This window comes from Gymnodraco acuticeps, unplaced genomic scaffold (genome assembly GCF_902827175.1).
Source record: "Gymnodraco acuticeps unplaced genomic scaffold, fGymAcu1.1, whole genome shotgun sequence".
In the NCBI taxonomy this organism is placed as follows: domain Eukaryota; kingdom Metazoa; phylum Chordata; class Actinopteri; order Perciformes; family Bathydraconidae; genus Gymnodraco; species Gymnodraco acuticeps.
This window is the reverse complement of record NW_022990029.1, coordinates 341,928-359,742: the sequence shown is the minus strand read 5'-3', so window position 1 is coordinate 359,742 and position 17,815 is coordinate 341,928. Positions and strand designations below refer to the sequence as shown.

Genomic DNA, 17,815 nt, shown 5'->3' with positions numbered 1-17,815 from the left:
CGCAGATAAAGTTGAGCTGGAAAATCCTCCAGCATCATTTAAATCTCCGGTTTGGGAACATTTTGATTTCGCAGTTACGTACAAGGATGACGGACAAAGACAGGTGGACCGAACCAAAGCTGTTTGTCGGCATTGTTCAACTAACATTGGTTACGCGGCTGGCAATACATCAAACTTGCACACTCATTTGAAAAGGCATCACCGAATGTGAATATCACCGGTACCAAAAGAAAAAAGACTGAAGTGCAAACCCAACTCCCACTAGCATGTAAGCCTCCACCACTCGCAGAAAGTTCAGACCGAGCCAAAGCTATTACAAACGCCAAATATCCTTATGTTGCCATGTTAGCAAAGCGCTACCTGGCTGTATCTGCTACCTCTGTCCCTAGAGAGAGGGTGTTCTCCACAGCAGGAGACATTGTTAGTGCCATCAGATCTGCCCTTTCAGCAAGCAATGTGGGCAAGTTCATCTTTCTTTAAACAACATGAAAATACAATGACAAGCAAGTCCTAATGTCAAGCTGGCTGCTTAGGTACTAGTACAGTTCAAATACAGATTATTTCAGTTAATCGAAATGCTGCACCTTAATGTTTATTTTACTATATTTTGTATTTATTTGAATACATTAGTCACAGTTTAATAATAATTTTTAAAATGTTTTTAATGTTTTGTGATAATTTTTTCTGCTGTACCGAAAACGTACCGAACCGAACCGTGACCTAAAACCGAGGTACGTACCGAACCGAAATGTTTGTGAACCGTTACACCCCTACAATCAATGTTAACTTGGAAAGCCACAATATTAATATTTTAACTCAGTCACATAGGTGATATTATTGTGGCACATCAGTAAAGCCTTACATACAAGGTGGCAGACGTAATTTAATGAATTTTAACTGAACAATAACTGAATGAGTTTGTCTCACTCTTAGACCAGCAGGGGTACCAAATCTATGCAGACTGCTGCAATAAGTAAATTAATTAACTGTCTCATCGATGTTTGTCTGAATGAATATGATACTATTAACAATCATATTATTCCTATCAGCTGTCAATCACTGTTAATAAATAATAATAATAATAGATTTAATTTGTTAGCGTTTTTACAGGTGCTCAAAGACGCTTTACAGATATAGTGAAGAACTGTTATGATTCACATATTCATTTATTATTGAATAAACAATATTTTTTGGAGGAGTTAATGATGAATGTTCATCAAGATGCTTGCTCACCCTCCTTCAAATTTGAAAAACAAGTAATTATATCATTATTGATATACAGTTACAACCTTGACTTTACATCAGAAAGAACAAACATTAAAGAAGTGACTAACTGCATCAGTTAGGGTTAAAAAACGTGTATTCAGCTAAAACATCGCTGCAGTTATTATCCAGTGGAAGGTCCTTACCTACTGGCCTAGTTCAATCAAAGTGGTTACTGTTAGGATCTGTCTGTGTTGTTGTTTTGTCTTGTCTTTTTCTATCTTTGGGTTTCCTGTTTTATTTTGTAAAGTGTTCACCCCCGTTTCCTGCCTGTTGCTTTCTGTCTGTTTTCCCTCCCTGATTACCCGATTGTGTTCACCTGGTGCCTCTGTGTTTTCTCCTACCTCCTCACCTGTCTCGTGTTTGTTTGATTAGTCCTGGGTGTATTTAAGTTCTGGTTTTTCCGTCTGTCTTTGTCGGTTCGTCTTGTGTTTTGAGTAATTCTGCGGTGAGTGTTCTGTTCTGTGTCTAGATATTGTAGCCTTGAAATAAAGGAATTATTTTTGTCACTTAAGTCTGCATTTGGGTCCTGTTTCCTACACAAACCGTGACAGAACGAACCGACCAGAAATTGACCCAGCAGATGATCCATTTGAGGTGGAGCTACAGCATTTTTCCTTTTGTTTGGCTTGCTGCTGTGATTGGTGGAGTGGAGTGGAGTGTCCAGTGTTCGGCAGAGGGAGGCCGCTCTGGTAGAGGCGCACCGGTTGGCTATGGAGAAACCAGACTTGGTGAAGTTCTTGCCTGGCTGGATTTTGAACTTCCTCTGGGTGTGTGATTTCCAGCCTGCTGACTACAAACGTCTCGGTGTGGTCCGTCTGGAGTCAGCCAGTGCTTCTGCCCCAGTTCCTGCTCCTGTCCAGGAGTCGTATGCTGGAACTCGTCTGGCTTATGGAGGTCCACGGAGCTTTCCGGCGGCTGCTAAGAGAAGGAGGCGCAAAGCCAAGCTAGCAGCCATGCCTCCATGCTCCAGTACCGGCCCACGCAGCTTTGCGTCCATACTGGATTACCTGGCTTACACAGCCAGGGTCCAGGCTTCCGCGCCGGACCCAGCAGCCATGATTCTGGCTTCAATTCCGGCTCCAGAGCCGGCCCATTCAGCCGAGTCCCCTCTCTAGTCCCCTCTCCAGTCTCCTCTCAAATCCCTTATCGAGTCCCTTCTCGAGTCCCTTCTCGAGTCCCCTCTCGAGTCCCCTCTCCAGTTCCCTCTCGAGTCCCCTCTCCAGTTCCCTCTCGAGTTCCCTCCTCTAGTCCCTCCTTTAGTCCCTCCTCTAGTCCCTCCTTTAGTCCCTGCTCTAGTCCCCTCTCTAGTCCCTCCTCGAGTCCCCTCTCTAGTTTCCCTCGTGAGTCCCCTCTCTAGTTCCCCTCTCGAGTCTCCTCTTGAGTCCCCTCTCGAGTTCCCCCTTGGTTCCCCTCTCGAGTCTCCTCTCGAGTCACATCTCGAGTTCCCCCTTGGTTCCCCTCTCGAGTCTCCTCTCGAGTCCCCTCTCGAGTCACGTCTCAAGTCCCTACCCAATGTCCTGGTCCATTGGAGGTTCCGCTGGGGGTCCTGCCAACTCCATGTCCTGTCCCGTTGGAGGCCCCGTCGACTACTCCTCTGCCGGGGGTCCTACCAATCGTATGTTTGTCCCGTTGGAGGTCCCGCCGTCTACTCTCCTGCCGGGGGTCCTGCCAGCTCCTTGTCCTGTCTCGTTGGAGGTCCCGCCGACTACTCTTCTGCCGGGGGTCCTGCCAACCCTTTGTCCTTTGCCGTTGGAGGCCCCGCCGACTACTCTCCTGCCGGGGGTCCTGCCAACCCTTTGTCCTGTCCCGTTGGAGGGCCCGCCGTCTACTCTCCTGCCGGGGGTCCTGCCAACCCTTTGTCCTGTCTCGTTGGAGGTCCCGCCGTCTACTCTCCTGCCGGGGGTCCTGCCAACCCTTTGTCCTGTGCCGTTGGAGGCCCCGCCGACTACTCTCCTGCTGGGGATCCTGCCAACCTTTTGTCCTGTCCCCTTGGAGGTCCCGCCGTCTACTCTCCTGCCGGGGGTCCTGCCAGCTCCTTGTCCTGTCTCGTTGGAGGTCCCAACGACTACTCTCCTGCCGGGGGTCCTGCCAACCCTTTGTCCTGTGCTGTTGGAGGCCCCGCCGACTACTCTCCTGCCGGGGGTCCTGCCAATCCTATGTCCTGTGCCGTTGGAGGCCCCGCCGACTGCTCTCCTGCCGAGGCCTATCCCACCAGCTCCGACACCGGGTCCTGCCCGGTCTCCGGCACTGTCCCGTCAGCGCCTTCCTGCCCGGCCTCCGGAGCTGTCTGGTCTTCACCCTCGAGCCCGGCCCTCTGAGAGCTGCGGTCTTCGCCCTCGAGGCCCGGCCCCCTGACTCTTCCTGCCGCTGCCTTCGCCCCTCCATGATCCCCATTTTGGACTCTGCCTTGCCCCCGGGCCGTCCACCCGAGACCCCTTCCTGGTCCTCTGCCTTGCCCCCGGGCCTTCCGCCCGAAACCCCTTCCTGGTCCTCTGCCGTGCCCCTGGGCTGTCAGCCCAAGCCCGTCTTCCAGACCCCCTCCACCCACCCTGGTGGCTTAGTGATGCGTCCCTCCTCCGGACCCCCTCCACCCACCCTGCTTAAGGTTTTGGACTTTTGTAGTTTTGTTTTGGGACGTCTGGGATCCGTCCCTTGAGGGGGGGTACTGTTAGGATCTGTCTGTGTTGTTGTTTTGTCTTGTCTTTTTCTATCTTTGGGTTTCCTGTTTTATTTTGTAAAGTGTTCACCCCCGTTTCCTGCCTGTTGCTTTCTGTCTGTTTTCCCTCCCTGATTACCCGATTGTGTTCACCTGGTGCCTCTGTGTTTTCTCCTACCTCCTCACCTGTCTCGTGTTTGTTTGATTAGTCCTGGGTGTATTTAAGTTCTGGTTTTTCCGTCTGTCTTTGTCGGTTCGTCTTGTGTTTTGAGTAATTCTGCGGTGAGTGTTCTGTTCTGTGTCTAGTAGGGGTGTAACGGTACACGTACCCTTCGGTTCGGTACAGGTGTGTACCGAAGTGTACCGAACGAATATAACGTTAAACGTAAACAATTGAGAACGTGAACAACTTTTTGGAAGTAATCTCAGGTGCTGCGTCGCAGCATTCAGAGTAATTTGCTCACATTGGGTTCAACGCGTCATAGAGCGACCAAGTCATTTCATTGGATGAGAGGCATACTTTGAGAGCTGGTCAGAGGGATGCGTTCAAATGTAGTCAGTAATTTGAGGAACTGTCTAAAATTAATGGCGAACGCAGATAAAGTTGAGCTCGAAAATCCTCCAGCATCATTGAAGTCTCCGGTTTGGGAACATTTTGGTTTCGCAGTTATGTACAAGGATGAAGGACAAAGACAGGTGGACCGAACCAAAGCTGTTTGTCGGCATTGTTCAACTAACATTGGTTACGCGGCTGGCAATACATCAAACTTGCACACTCTAGAAAAGGCATCACCCGAACGTGAATATCACCGGTACCAAAAGAAAAAAGACTGAAGTGCAAACCCAACTCCCACTAGCATTTAAGCCTCCACCACTCGCAGAAAGATCAGACCGAGCCAAAGCTATTACAAACGCCAAGTATCATATATTATGTTGCCATGTTAGCAAAGCGCTACCTGGCTGTATCTGCTACCTCTGTCCCTAGAGAGAGGGTTTTCTCCACAGCAGGAGACATTGTTAGTGCCAGCAGATCTGCCCTTTCGGCAGCAATGTGGACAAGTTCATTTTTCTTTAAAAAAAACATGAAAATACAATGACAAGCAAGTCCTAATGTCAAGCTGGCTGCTTAGGAACTAGTACAGTACAGTTCAAATACAGATTATTTCAGTTCATCGAAATGCTGCACCTTAATGTTTATTTTATTATATTTTGTATTTATTTGAGTGAATACATTATTCACAGTTTAATAATAATAAAAAAAATATATGTTTTGTTTTGTGAAAAAAAAATTCTGCTGTACCGAAAACGTACCGAACCGAACCGTGACCAAAAAACCGAGGTACGTACCGAACCGAAATGTTTGTGAACCATTACACCCCTAGTGTCTAGATATTGTAGCCTTGAAATAAAGGAATTATTTTTGTCACTTAAGTCTGCATTTGGGTCCTGTTTCCTACACAAACCGTGACAGATACTTTCTGTTGGCTGGGCAGTGTAGTTTTACACCGTCTTATTTTACTTTCTCAGGACTTAAAATTGTTTTTTGGGGGCAGACCCCCTCAAAGAAAAAAATATATACACGCATACAAGGTCATCATCGTAACAGTTTGTTATTCTCATCGAGTCATCCGTGAGCAGAGCATCAAGTTGGCATGTCTATTACAGCTGAATGCGGCGATTACTATTTTGTTCAGCAAAACGCCTCACAAACGTATTAAGATCAACAGCTGTAGTGCGTTTTGATTCAATGCTGAGTGCAGCCAAACTTGACATTCTCTTCTCTGTCAGTGTAGACCGCAATTACCTCATTCCTTCAGTGCTTGGGTCCGAAAGGCTTCTCATTTTGCGCCGTCCCCCCGTTCAAGTGAATTCGCCACCAATTATATTTCCACTCTCGCGCCAGGACCGGGGGAGGGGTTACATGACGTGCATCTTGTGCTGCATTCACTTGCACTCGGACATTAGAGACTTTCTCTCATAAATGTCCGATGAGCCACAACTTTTCTTTCAAAACAAAGATGCCAACTGGGGTGGCAGCTGGGGTGGCAAGGTTATTGTTTAGGGTGGCAGTTGCCACCCCATGGCACCCCGGTAGATCCGCCCCTGATTATATGATTGATGATCTGATTGATGATGTAGGCTAATATGAATGATAAGTGCGACACGTCGGCGTCTTCTCTGCATACGGCAGTTTAAACTGTATTTCCTTTATCCTGTAATATGACTTGTGAGATTTAAACTCCGCACACTGAGTTGATCTCTTTTCTATAGACGCCGGAGTCGGGCAGCGTCAGGTAAAAAAAGTTATTTAGCCTTCCCAAACCTGAGCCTCACGCGCCGCCTATGGGGGATGTGCTAGTGACTTATTCGACCGGCCCACTTCGGTACCGGCCCATCGGGATTCGTCCCGATGGCCAGTTCGCCACTGCACCCAGCCCACGTAAACTGTCAACGGGGGGAGCCTCGCTGCGGGGAAACGGTGGACCTAGTGTCCCGATCGGAGTGGGAATAATAATAATAATAATAATAATCCGTGCATTTTATCCATTAATTTCCCCAACATTGTGGTAAAAAAAACACACGTTTAATCCATGTTGGTGTACTACAACTACAAAAAGCATCGGTTTGTTTTCTCATCAGGAAATGCAGACCGGCTCAAACAAACGATTTTTAATCATCATCCTCACGATCATTTAATGTATCATATGTTCGCCGAATTGACATGAAAGCACGAATAAATGTAGTTTCATCCACTTGAGTTTACAACTACAAAAATAATCGATTTTGTTTTTATATCACATCCTACGGGAGGAAATTCAGCAGCTCTCACTACCGATTTTTAATCCTAATTTAATCATCATCTTCACCACGATCATTTATGTTTATGTTCGCCGAATTGACATGAAAGCACTGATACATATAAATATACTGTAGTCAACTTCATTAAAACGTTATTAACGTGCCTAAACTCAGTAATTCACCATACGCATGACAACACACTTTGTCCGTGTTTGGCTCTCTCGCCGCACAGTGAAGCGTTCCCGCATTGACGTCACTTCCGGCTTCCGCCAAAACTTCAAAATGAGCGAAGGAATTTCCCCGCGATGTTCGAAATTATTGATATTTATCGGAACGGTATCGCACCTTCTTTTTTAAACTGACGGTTCGAGATGACTAGTAGCCCAATATTTCATTGCACAACAGTTGTTGGGATGCTGTCACAGGGTCTGTTAACATAGGGTCTACGGGAATTGCTCCCATCTGCATCCATCACAAGCTAGACTTTTATTTAGCATCTGAAAACACATGTAAACAACTTCATGCCGAAGACGAAGACCGGCGGAAACAGGAAGTCCGGTTCACTAAAATTTCCGTGCGGAACAATAGATCCGTGGGTGAATAATGTCAATCACCACACTACAATGAATATATGCCAATATATGAGCAAACTGCAGTATATTATTTTAAAGTGGAGGGCTTAGCATTTAGCATTTCCCAGGACAGGAGGTTGCTGCTCGGTTGGACCCAGTATTTTGCTCTTGATGTTTGAAGATAAAAACAAAGGTCCAGGTTCTCCAGATTATGCAGATGTATCTATCTTAGTTGTATGTCATTATAGAACTCATGCTGCCAATAGGAGACTTCACAATGATAACAACGCTCAAACAAAAAGTATCTCCAAATATCAGTGTCGTTGTTTACTCTGAAATGGGTCTGTCTGTTCTAGGTTTCATTTGCCAAAAACATCTATGGTCTGATTCTTCCTAACTTTGGAATTGGGTTTGCTATCGGTAAGTCTGCTAAATTTAGAATTACAAAGTTACAAAGTAGTATTCTCCCCGCTTTGTGTGTTAGACCTTTATTGTGGTGTGTTACAGGCATGGTGGACTCGTCTATGATGCCTATTATGGGTTACCTGGTGGACCTGCGGCATGTGTCTGTCTACGGAAGTGTGTATGCTATTGCTGATGTGGCTTTCTGCATGGGATTTGCTTTAGGTAAGGAATGACAAAACCGTAGCCATAATATCAGCTATTAACTACAGGTTATGATGCCTTTAAATGCATTTCTAAAGCAATTAAATCGTCTGGTTTATCTTGTCAAGATTAAATAAAATACTATTTTATTGTTGAGCCATCTTTCATGGTTATTACAAATTACAAATATGTCAAAACAGATTTGAAAAGCAAAGTGCTCCTGACAAACAACTAAACTATGTGATCTGTCCTGGACGGTTGTAGGTCCGTCTATCGGCGGAGTCTTGTCTGAGAGCATCGGCTTCCCCTGGATGATGATCATCATTGGCATAGTGGATATTCTCTATGCTCCTCTTTGCATCTTCCTCAGGAATCCACCGGCACAAGAAGAGAAAATTGTAAGTTTCAAATCACACTTAAATAGAGTCAAACAAATCCTACAGGAACACAGAGAAATATTGAAGGCAAGGTGAACAAACCACCAGAATGTTGTTGTTGGATGGATAACAAGTCGCACAACTCCCAACACTAATGTTTCTTGCATTGCCTTTCAGTCTGAATGATGCTGCAGTATCCCATATATATATATATATTCAACCACTAAGCTACCAGCATTGTATTCAATGTCTGCTCTTTTATATAAGCTGTATTAGTATAAATCAAAATTAGCAAGAAAAATTATCCTGCTTGAATCATAGCATCGTAATTCACGTGAAATTTTATTTTAATCATTTTCCTCAAGTTTATTATAATACATTTACTAGACAAGAATGTTGATTAAACCAGTCTAGTATAGACGGTCCAATGAAAACATTTTGGAAGCAATTCTCTTCTACAACTGCAACTATAGTTTGAGTAATGTTGGCAAAATCATCCCCTATCTTGTTGCCACCATTCTACAGAAGTCATATCTGCAAGGTTCACTATTTCACTTAGCTGATGTGTTTTAGCATGTCTCTAAGTGAGAACAAGGGAAAGTCATTACAAAATTCTACTTATTATTTAATAACTTCAGTCTGACAGGAACTCCTGAGCAATGATTATTAAAATCCTAAAGGAAATGCAAGAAAAAACTCCCTCAGGGAGGTTTGTGTGTTGCCGGTTTGTCCGATGTAGATACATGCATTTGATCATTTCTGTTTGGCACTTAACAGTAACACACTCATTCATGTTTTACAGACTTTAGTAAGTGGAGAAATGCTATAATTACCGTGCCGTCATTGGACATCAATCAGCTGCATGATAATCTCCATCCTGCATGCTTGTGATGAACCTCCTCCACCTGGAGCTCCACCCCTCTGTCTCAATCTGTCTCTCCATGCAGCATGTGTCATTCATGAGCTCTCCTCTCCCACACATTCTGTTTGTATCCCAACAACGCTGATATGTAGGTCATCATTATTGTTGTTCTGTTGTTTTTATATTACATGTGTAACTAATGTCCTGCAGGTCACCCTGGAAAAAGAGATCTTTTGATCTCAATGGGCTTTCACCTGGTTAAATAAAGGCTACAATATTGGATCGGTTTCAGCCCTCTTCTGACCGTGTTAAAGGTCCCATGTCATGGCCATTTCTACTGATCATAATTCCATTGTTGAGGTATACTAGAATAGATTTACATTGTTCAATGTTCCAAACTCACATTGGTTTCTCATACAGCATCTCTGTATAGCAGGGGTGGGGAACCTTTTTCCTCTCAAGGGCCATTTCAATTTTTTCAACATCCTCCGAGGGCCGTTCAAATGATTGACCTCTGCTTAAAAATGCTAAAATTCATTCATTTGGCCTTTCTTTCATGGTGTGCAAAGAAAAAGCAACCTCTTAATCCAGATATCTTACCATGACTCGCGCATAGACACACAAGATGTGTGCAAATGTATTTAGTTTCCTATCCATGTGCACATTATTTAAGTGGGGGGGGACCTAACCTCCTCTAGGGGGGTCCGGGGGCATGCTTCACCGGGAAGATTTTTTTTTAAAATGTTGACGTTAAAAGCATCAATCTGGTGCACTTTGAGAGCAACATTAGGAGCTCTATGGATACATCTCTCAACACCCATATGAAACAGACCTGTAAGCATATTTACTTTTCTTTATGGATATTTTACAAATCACTTCCCTTTCAAAATGTATTGTTGTTTATTAATAACAACTTTTTGTTACTGTCATATAGTATTTTATACCTGTTTACTTTATTCTCTTATTTTTTGTATAACTATAATGATCATATAAAGATGTGCCTTTACCTCACTGGTTGTAGAAAAAGCTTCTTATATTCGTTAGCATAGCTAGCTAACCAGATGCTAATAACAACAAAGTTATTGACTGTATGATCAGTATGACAGATGAACAGATCGCCACTGGGCTTTCAACTAAATACACAGCCACGCAAAAACTGTGGCATGTGTACGGCTCCTTATGGTTACTGACATTTGTGAAGTCCCGGCCCGGAGCGGTGTTCTGGTGCTCTCCGTCAGATTTGCACCCCTGTCAGACGAGACATATACCACGTGAAGGATGCGGATGGATGACACGTTAGGCTCGTGTTGTGTTCAAGGACCCTGACCTTGGCCAGGAAAAACAGGCACTCGCTTGTTTAATTTGTTTGCGGTCTAGATTTCTTACACATTTTTCTTTTTTGCGTGTGTTATAAATTACCTCGAGGGCCGTACAAAATGGTCTCGCGGGCCGTATATGGCCCGGGGGCCGGAGGTTCCCCACCCCTGCTGTATAGTATGTGTATTCACTCTCTGCCCTACACGGCTTGTTGGAGCTCCTGCCCCCCCCCCCCCCCCCCTCCCTGTGAGCCCACTGTGCTCTGATTGGTCAGCTCGCCCACTCTGTTCTGATGAGTCCATCACCGTTACAGCGGAACATCAGTGATTATGTGTTACAATGGCGTTTGTTAGCAACCAGTAATGACAAGCAGATGAGAATGCTGCGTGGGGTCTGGGTGCCGTGTTGCGGGACGTTGCGGGGCTCGCTGCTCTGCCCTTTGAGGCTCGAGGAGCGGACAGTGTGAGCTGGATTTCTGGTGTAGTTTCCTGGTTGCTGCGTGGGGTCTGCGATACACCGCGGAGCTCAGCCTGAGCACACACACACACACTCACGGCCTGAGCTCTGTGTGTGTGTGTGTGTGTGTGTGTGTGTGTGTGTGTGTGTGTGTGTGTGTGTGTGTGTGTGTGTGTGTGTGTGTGTGTGTGTGTGTGTGTGTGTGTGTGTGTGTGTGTGTGTGTGTGTGGACAGAGATGGGGTCGTTACTAAAAAAAAAGTAATATATTACATATTAGTTTTTTTTAAAGTAATATATTACACTACTTCGTTACTCTCTACATAAAGTAACTCGTTACTTTACTCGTTACTTTACTCGCAGGGCCGGCCCGCCCCTCCCTACAGGCAGATCACGCAGACTGCTAAAGTTTCAAATGTTCTCTTTAGTTCAGTTTCCATTGTCGCATAAGACTGATCCAGATCCTGAATGTTTTCCTATCTGAGCATGGCTGTCCTCTGTCTCCTGATATCTGTATTTTGCGCAGTCTATCTCTGCTCAAGCTGTTGCGTCGGCGTGTTCTCCTGCGTGTTGGCCATGTGTTGCACTGGAACACACCGCCAAGACTTCAGCCGAGCGCGTACGAACTGCGCATGCGTGAGTGGCAATAACTCTCCTTACCAGCAGGCGGCGGTAGTGTGTATTCGTCATTCAAAACAGGCAACAACCGGAAAACAGAAGAAGAACAGACTACGTGATATAAGGATATAAACAAACAACAAATAGCTGTGCGTTAGCTTCACCTTAGCATGTGTTCTTTGCAGGTGTTTGTTGAGGTTTGATTATGACTGATTTTAGTAAGTAACGAAGTAACGCGTGTCAGGGCAATGTTAGTAACTGTAGTGTGATTACTGAATTATAAAAGTAGCACGTTACACTACTCCGTTACCGACAAAAGTAATATTATTACACCCAACTCTGTGTACGGAGCACCGCGGCTGAGAACATATAAGGCTGAGTGAGAGAGTGTGTGTGCGGAGCTCCGCGGATTGGTCCATTTGGACTTCATTACGTCAATAGGACCCAGAAGGAAAAAATGGGAAAAGAGAAATCTCCAACGAGGCGTTCTGGGGCAGCACAGACAGGTCTTCTATGTGTTAGAGTTTTACTCGCTACAGGGTGTACTTTGAGGGTTTGTGACTCTGCAGACCGTTTACATGCAGAAAAAGCTACATAACACAAGGGGACGGGTGATAACCAGAAAAGCATGACATGGGACCTTTAAGCCAATTGGTAATCAATTCACTTTTTTTTTTTTTTATTTACTCATGAAAATGTTCTGTTCTGCTTTATTGCATGTGTTCTGATAACTCCTGCTCCTCAATAATGAATTTAGATGATGAGGTAGTGGTAGGCCTTCCTCTGAAACTGGGTTGTGTTTTTAGAAAGTTTCCATGTGAGGTGTTAAAGTTAAATGGATTTTTAAGATGTGTGTCATTATTTTAGTGTCAAAGAAAACATGCTTTGCATAAAGCAACTATGCATCAATGAAATGTGTTCATATAAATTGGAATTCAGTATCAAGTCATAAAAAAAGCTTTTAATTGATATATAAAAAAACAATAAATCACATAATAATCTAACAATAAGCCATATAGTAGGCTGTAACCCTTGCATTGCAAAAAAGACAATAGGGGACTTTGACAGATGTTGAGGCAGAAATAACACATTCCTAGTCAGTAGGGGCTTGGCCTGTGAGCAGTAGGGTCGCCGGTTCAAGTCCCCGATCAGACCTAAATATGGAGTGTGGACTGCTACTTGGAGAGATCCCAGTTCACATCCTGGGCCCTGCCTGTACTAGGAGCTGCCCAGTGCCCTCTGCTCCTAGTACTAGCATGGGTTAAATGCAGTGGTCACATTTCACTGTGTGTGCTGTGTGCATGTATGTGTGACCAAATAAAGTGGGTTTCATCCCTCCGATTCTATATCTTCTATATTGTCTTTCCAGGCTATTTTGATGGACACCAACTGCTCAATGAAGACACGGTCCTACTCCACACAGGGGACGTACTATCAGGGCGACAACATGGATCCAGAATATGAGGATTATGATTAACAGGACACCAGCCATGCAGGTTAACCCTTCAGAGGATTTATTTTGTTGTACAAAAAAAGTAACAGAAGAAACAAAAACAGCAATGAAACAAACAGCCAAGATATTTCTGTGTGAATGTCCCGCGTTCAGTCTGGTTTGTGTCCTCTTAGCAGTTGTACAGGAGCAAACCAAAGTTATTCTTGATCTGTGGTTGCAAGCGCATTGTGTGAGAGATATTTTTTTAGCCAAAAGCCTTATTCAGTAGAGAGATGTGTCAAAAAGCACTTTTTAGGTAGTAGAAGGGTGCTGAGCAACAAGTACGCTTTGCTGGTTTATTTTGGATACAAATATGTGTTCATTTATGTGTAAGCCATTAAAAGTTGTGTTTGTATCTGCTGTACGTCCATGATGCTGTCTAGAGTATTATAACCAGACCTTTTGCAAGTTGGTATTATATTGGGTAATTGTGTGGTATGTCAAGAAACTGTTGTTTGTCTAAAGTCAGGAACAATTGTTGGTCTATGGTCCATGTTTGCATTGATGCAGTTACTACCAACTGTGTAGGGAATATAGATTCATGATATCCTCCTTAGAACCGAACCTACAGAACCGTGCGTTATAGCAACATCAGAGAAAGTAAGCTGCTGTTCACCCTGCTTTTTTATTTAATGAATCATTAATACTGTAAATACCCCAAAAGTTGACTTTATTTACCTCAGTGGCAGGGAGAATAAGTCCCACAGGAAATTAGGAAAAAGTTCTGTCATTAATAAGATGGTGCAGGTATAAGTCCTTAAACTTGTAAATAAGTTTGCAATTGACCACTTCCAGTACCCTGGTCTCTGTAGTCAATGTTTTTTCGTAACGTTTTATTGGTTAGATTGAAATAAGGTCAAGGTAAAGAGATTCTTCATTTGGTTCTTTAAAATAAAACACATCAGTAAATACTCCACTGATGAATGTCTGAAGCTTCCATGTGTCATAAAAACAGCAGTTGCTAAAATGTGACGAAACTTCACCACACTAAAGATGGCCGCCTTTAGCTTAGCGGTGGTGAACGGGGCCCTGCGACAGTGATGGATTTTGTTTATAGCCTAACTTTAGCAATTTAGAGTCATGCACTGATCTATTATTTTTTAACAGAAAAACAGTTTTTGCTGGAGTGAGAATGAAACTCAGCACTTGAAACTCGACCTGCAGAGTTTTCACATTTCCCGCCTTCCTTATATAGTTCAGCTCAAGAGAAATTGACAATAGCTTAACATTAATGGGAAAAACTGGAACGGTGGAATTCATTTTTTGAATGAAAACAGTACATCTGTTAGAAAAGACCAATCTAGGCAAGGCAAGGCAAGTTTATTTATATAGCACCTTTCAACACAAGGCAATTCAAGGTGCTTTACAAAAATGAAAGACATTCAGACAAAGGCATTTAAAAACAGTAAAAGATAATAAAAGAAACATTAAAAGAAAAAATACATAAATAAAAAGTTACAGTGCAGTGCAGTGCAATCTAGAGGATCAAAGTTGACATTATACTAGATTCATCATGTGGGTTTTAATTAAGGCCCTTGTTCATCAACCTACAGAGAGACTCAACATGTGTGTCCATCTGAGAGGAGGATCTAATGAGAAATAAATAAAGAGAAAAAGTATGAAAATAGGAAACAATGTGCACATCAAATGTATGCTTTTCATCTGGTATTACACCTACAATTTGGCTAATTTAAATAAACTGAAAGACACAATATTTCACAATAACTCAATTGTTGCTTTAGGCCTTCAATTGCTATACATGTATTTCCGTGTGAAAGGCAAGGCCCCATCCCACACCCTATCAAACTGAAAGCCCCAGCAAGTAGGTATCCTAATACTACTCTCAGGATTAGCCCCCATAGCATAACTATCTCGTGACCGGACGTGACGAAGTGGATTGGAGGCGGGGCTTAAGGAAAATGCGAGTGCACTTGCTCTATGAGCCCAGATCCCCGGCTGATCTGATGTTGTTGTTCTCCAGAGGAAGGCCATTTTGGCTTCATGCGCAATTGAGCAACTTTCATAGTTATGTAGGGGGCCCCGCCTCCAACGCTGTATATCTTTGTACATCCAGAGTGGCTACATAACAACAAACTGTGAGCGGAGACAGGCAGTTCCTCTGGGCTGCCTCGTTCAGAACACATGATCCAACAAACTATTCAGATAGGACTCTCCTTCCTATGGCTCATTCAAAAATATGATATATATTTCTCGTCTCTGTGATGCTAATTCCCAGGAACTTTACCCTGTTACTGGCTCCCCCTCAGCGTGACTGAGGTAAACAGCAGTGTGTCTCCACCTTATTTTAATAAAAGGGGCTGAGCACACAGCCCTGGGGAGCTCTGTTGTTTAACACTACAGTAGATAGGAGGAGACCACCATTCTGAAGTGTCTGTTTGTGAGGAAGTCCAATATCCAGTCATGCTCAGGTTCCTCAGTTCTCCAATCAGTCTCATGATGGAGATTTGTGTGGTTAATGCGAGGAAGAAATGACCAGCATGGTGCCGCAGGGGGTGGTATCTTCAGATGTGTGAGGCTTGGGTTGATCCAGTGGTAGCAACCTCCTCTGAGGATCTGCTGGGGGCAGGCTGGATGGTGAGGATTTTGATGTTCTGGAACCAGTTTTTCACAGTAGTTTCTCATCAGGGTTGTATTCTAAAACACTAAACCCTCGAATTATCTACCTTAATTTCAAAAATATCGCACTGGAATCATTCATATTAGGCTTTTATAGACAATCATGACCATTTGTATAATAATGATTTTATCATGTTTCATATGCTTTGTCTGTCATATCAGATGACACTGACCTGAGACCTGTTGTTTACTAAAACACCAATATCCGCCTTATAGGGTCTGATAAAGCCACTGGTTGCCTCTCGGACTCAAAGATTAAACTTTTCAAGGCCAAAGGTGTTGATCGTGTCCTTCAGTCAGATCATTATTTTATACAATATTTTTTTTTTTTTTTTCTACATGGATTTGGGAAAACCACAATAACAACACTGATTCTTTGGATCATTTTCTCTGTTAAGACAACTGTTTATGAGACACGGAAAAGGATATAACAAGACACTATGTAAAACATCACTGAAGTATTTTAAATAATATGTGTTCATCATGCCTTAAAATGTTGTTGAAGTTATTGTATGAAACTCTCCCGAATGACAATGAAAGGCTTCCTCTGCTTTCAGCTGGTCAATGAATGGGAACTTTTTGGTTCTCCTGATTTGAAGTCTCTATTACAGTGACACTTGCTACGATGTATTTTAATGTTTATTATGAAAACTGTGTCTTGTCTTTGAATAATCTCAATGGTTTATCCTCAATGGACAGTTAAACAACCCTACCATATTAGACTGAACAGCATACCATATTAGACTGAACAGCATAAGCCGTAAGGCAAGTTGTTAAATAATTCAATCTAGTTGATATAATATAGCTACTAAACCTTAGTAAACTTTCTTGAAACTGGACCTTCAGGGCAAATAACAGAAAATCCAGCTTTGGGATATAACCTTGTTAACACTGTTTTACTCCCTATAGATATGGAAGGTACATTTACAAAATAAATAGGTTTACTTAATACTTTAGTTAGCGCTTTCCCACTAGTCCAAACTAGTACATCAGAATTAAACCATCAGAAATATTTGTGGTTAAAATCCTGGATAACTACTGACCAGTGGTTTCAATGACGTAGGCGCGCTGCTGTATCTGTAAAACGTTATGAAAACGATAGATCTTGTTCTGTGCTCATTTAAGCTGATTTTATATATTTCCCTATCAGCTAAGAGGGTGTCCAAATAGCACAGATGTATTATATGTTAACTGCAACAGTGCTTAATATAGTTAATATATTTTGGCCACATTTGTATACGATGTGTTCATTTGGCTCCGCCCCCTGACATTGGACCCAACCAATGAGATTATTTGCTCTAATGACCTCTGATGGATGGAATGCTATTTCTGCCTCTGGTGCAGATCTGCTACTCAGAATATTTGAAAAATATATTTAAAAAACTGAATGATTCTCATATGTTGAAGAACACTCCTGTAATGTGTTTCTAATGTACTGTAATGTTCACAATGCTGTGTCATATGTCGTGTTTTGGGATTTCTTCAGAAACTTGCTGATGGGCTGTGAAAACTGTATTGGATTATAGTAAAGCGTTAAAACTGGAGCAGTTTGTCATAAATGTGAAAGTGAGCAGACTGCAGGTCTTCAGTGGACATGGAGGGACGGAGGGACATGTAATATTTCTGCTTTCATTTCCTGCTGCAAAACCCTGCGCGTTACATGAGCAAAGAGAACACTTCCTGTCACTTGAAGGTTGCGAGGCGATTTGGTTTATACAGTATGGTTACTTCCCCTACTTGCCTGTTCCGCTTCTGGCAACATCACATACAGCTGTTATCTTGGCGGTTGCACTAAAGGTTAACGGCAACAGAGGTCAAAGTTCTAATAAAATTAACTTTGAGTCAGTGCTCCGTGCAAATTTCGAGCTGAAATTGGAGCCCTGCCCATCCTGAATCACTGAACATGTGAATACATCTACACACCAAATGCTCTTCTTAAAATAGTCTTTAGTTATTTTGTACAACATTTTACGAGACATTCATATGTGTTGTAGTTTTGTGCTACAACACACTTTTACAAACATTAACAGACATACATGTCAGCATGTGATGCTACGTGTATGTCTGTATGTATGCCCTGTATTCATATTAACTGTGGTCTACTCTGAAGAAGCTCTTTTACTCCTGAAAACAAATCACATATTGCTGCATTTAAAACA

The 17,815-nt window shown here is 43.1% G+C and overlaps 1 protein-coding gene across 3 annotated transcripts in view; it reads left to right on the top strand.

The window, feature by feature from the left end:
- The window catches only part of slc18a2 (solute carrier family 18 member 2), a 75,665-nt gene extending 58,511 nt beyond the window's left edge, over positions 1 to 17,154 (top strand). Inside the window, exons 12-15 of one of the 3 annotated variants that reach the window (XM_034215024.1) lie at positions 7,650 to 7,713; positions 7,801 to 7,920; positions 8,164 to 8,297; positions 12,897 to 17,154. In XM_034215024.1, the coding sequence (XP_034070915.1) occupies positions 7,650 to 7,713; positions 7,801 to 7,920; positions 8,164 to 8,297; positions 12,897 to 13,004 (426 nt within the window). In that variant the 3' untranslated portion in view covers positions 13,005 to 17,154. Of the gene's footprint in view, positions 1 to 7,649; positions 7,921 to 8,163; positions 8,298 to 9,078; positions 9,435 to 12,896 lie in introns of those variants that run through there. The other 2 variants (XM_034215025.1, XM_034215023.1) reach the window with 2 other exon arrangements.
- The last annotated feature ends 661 nt before the right edge of the window (positions 17,155 to 17,815 follow it).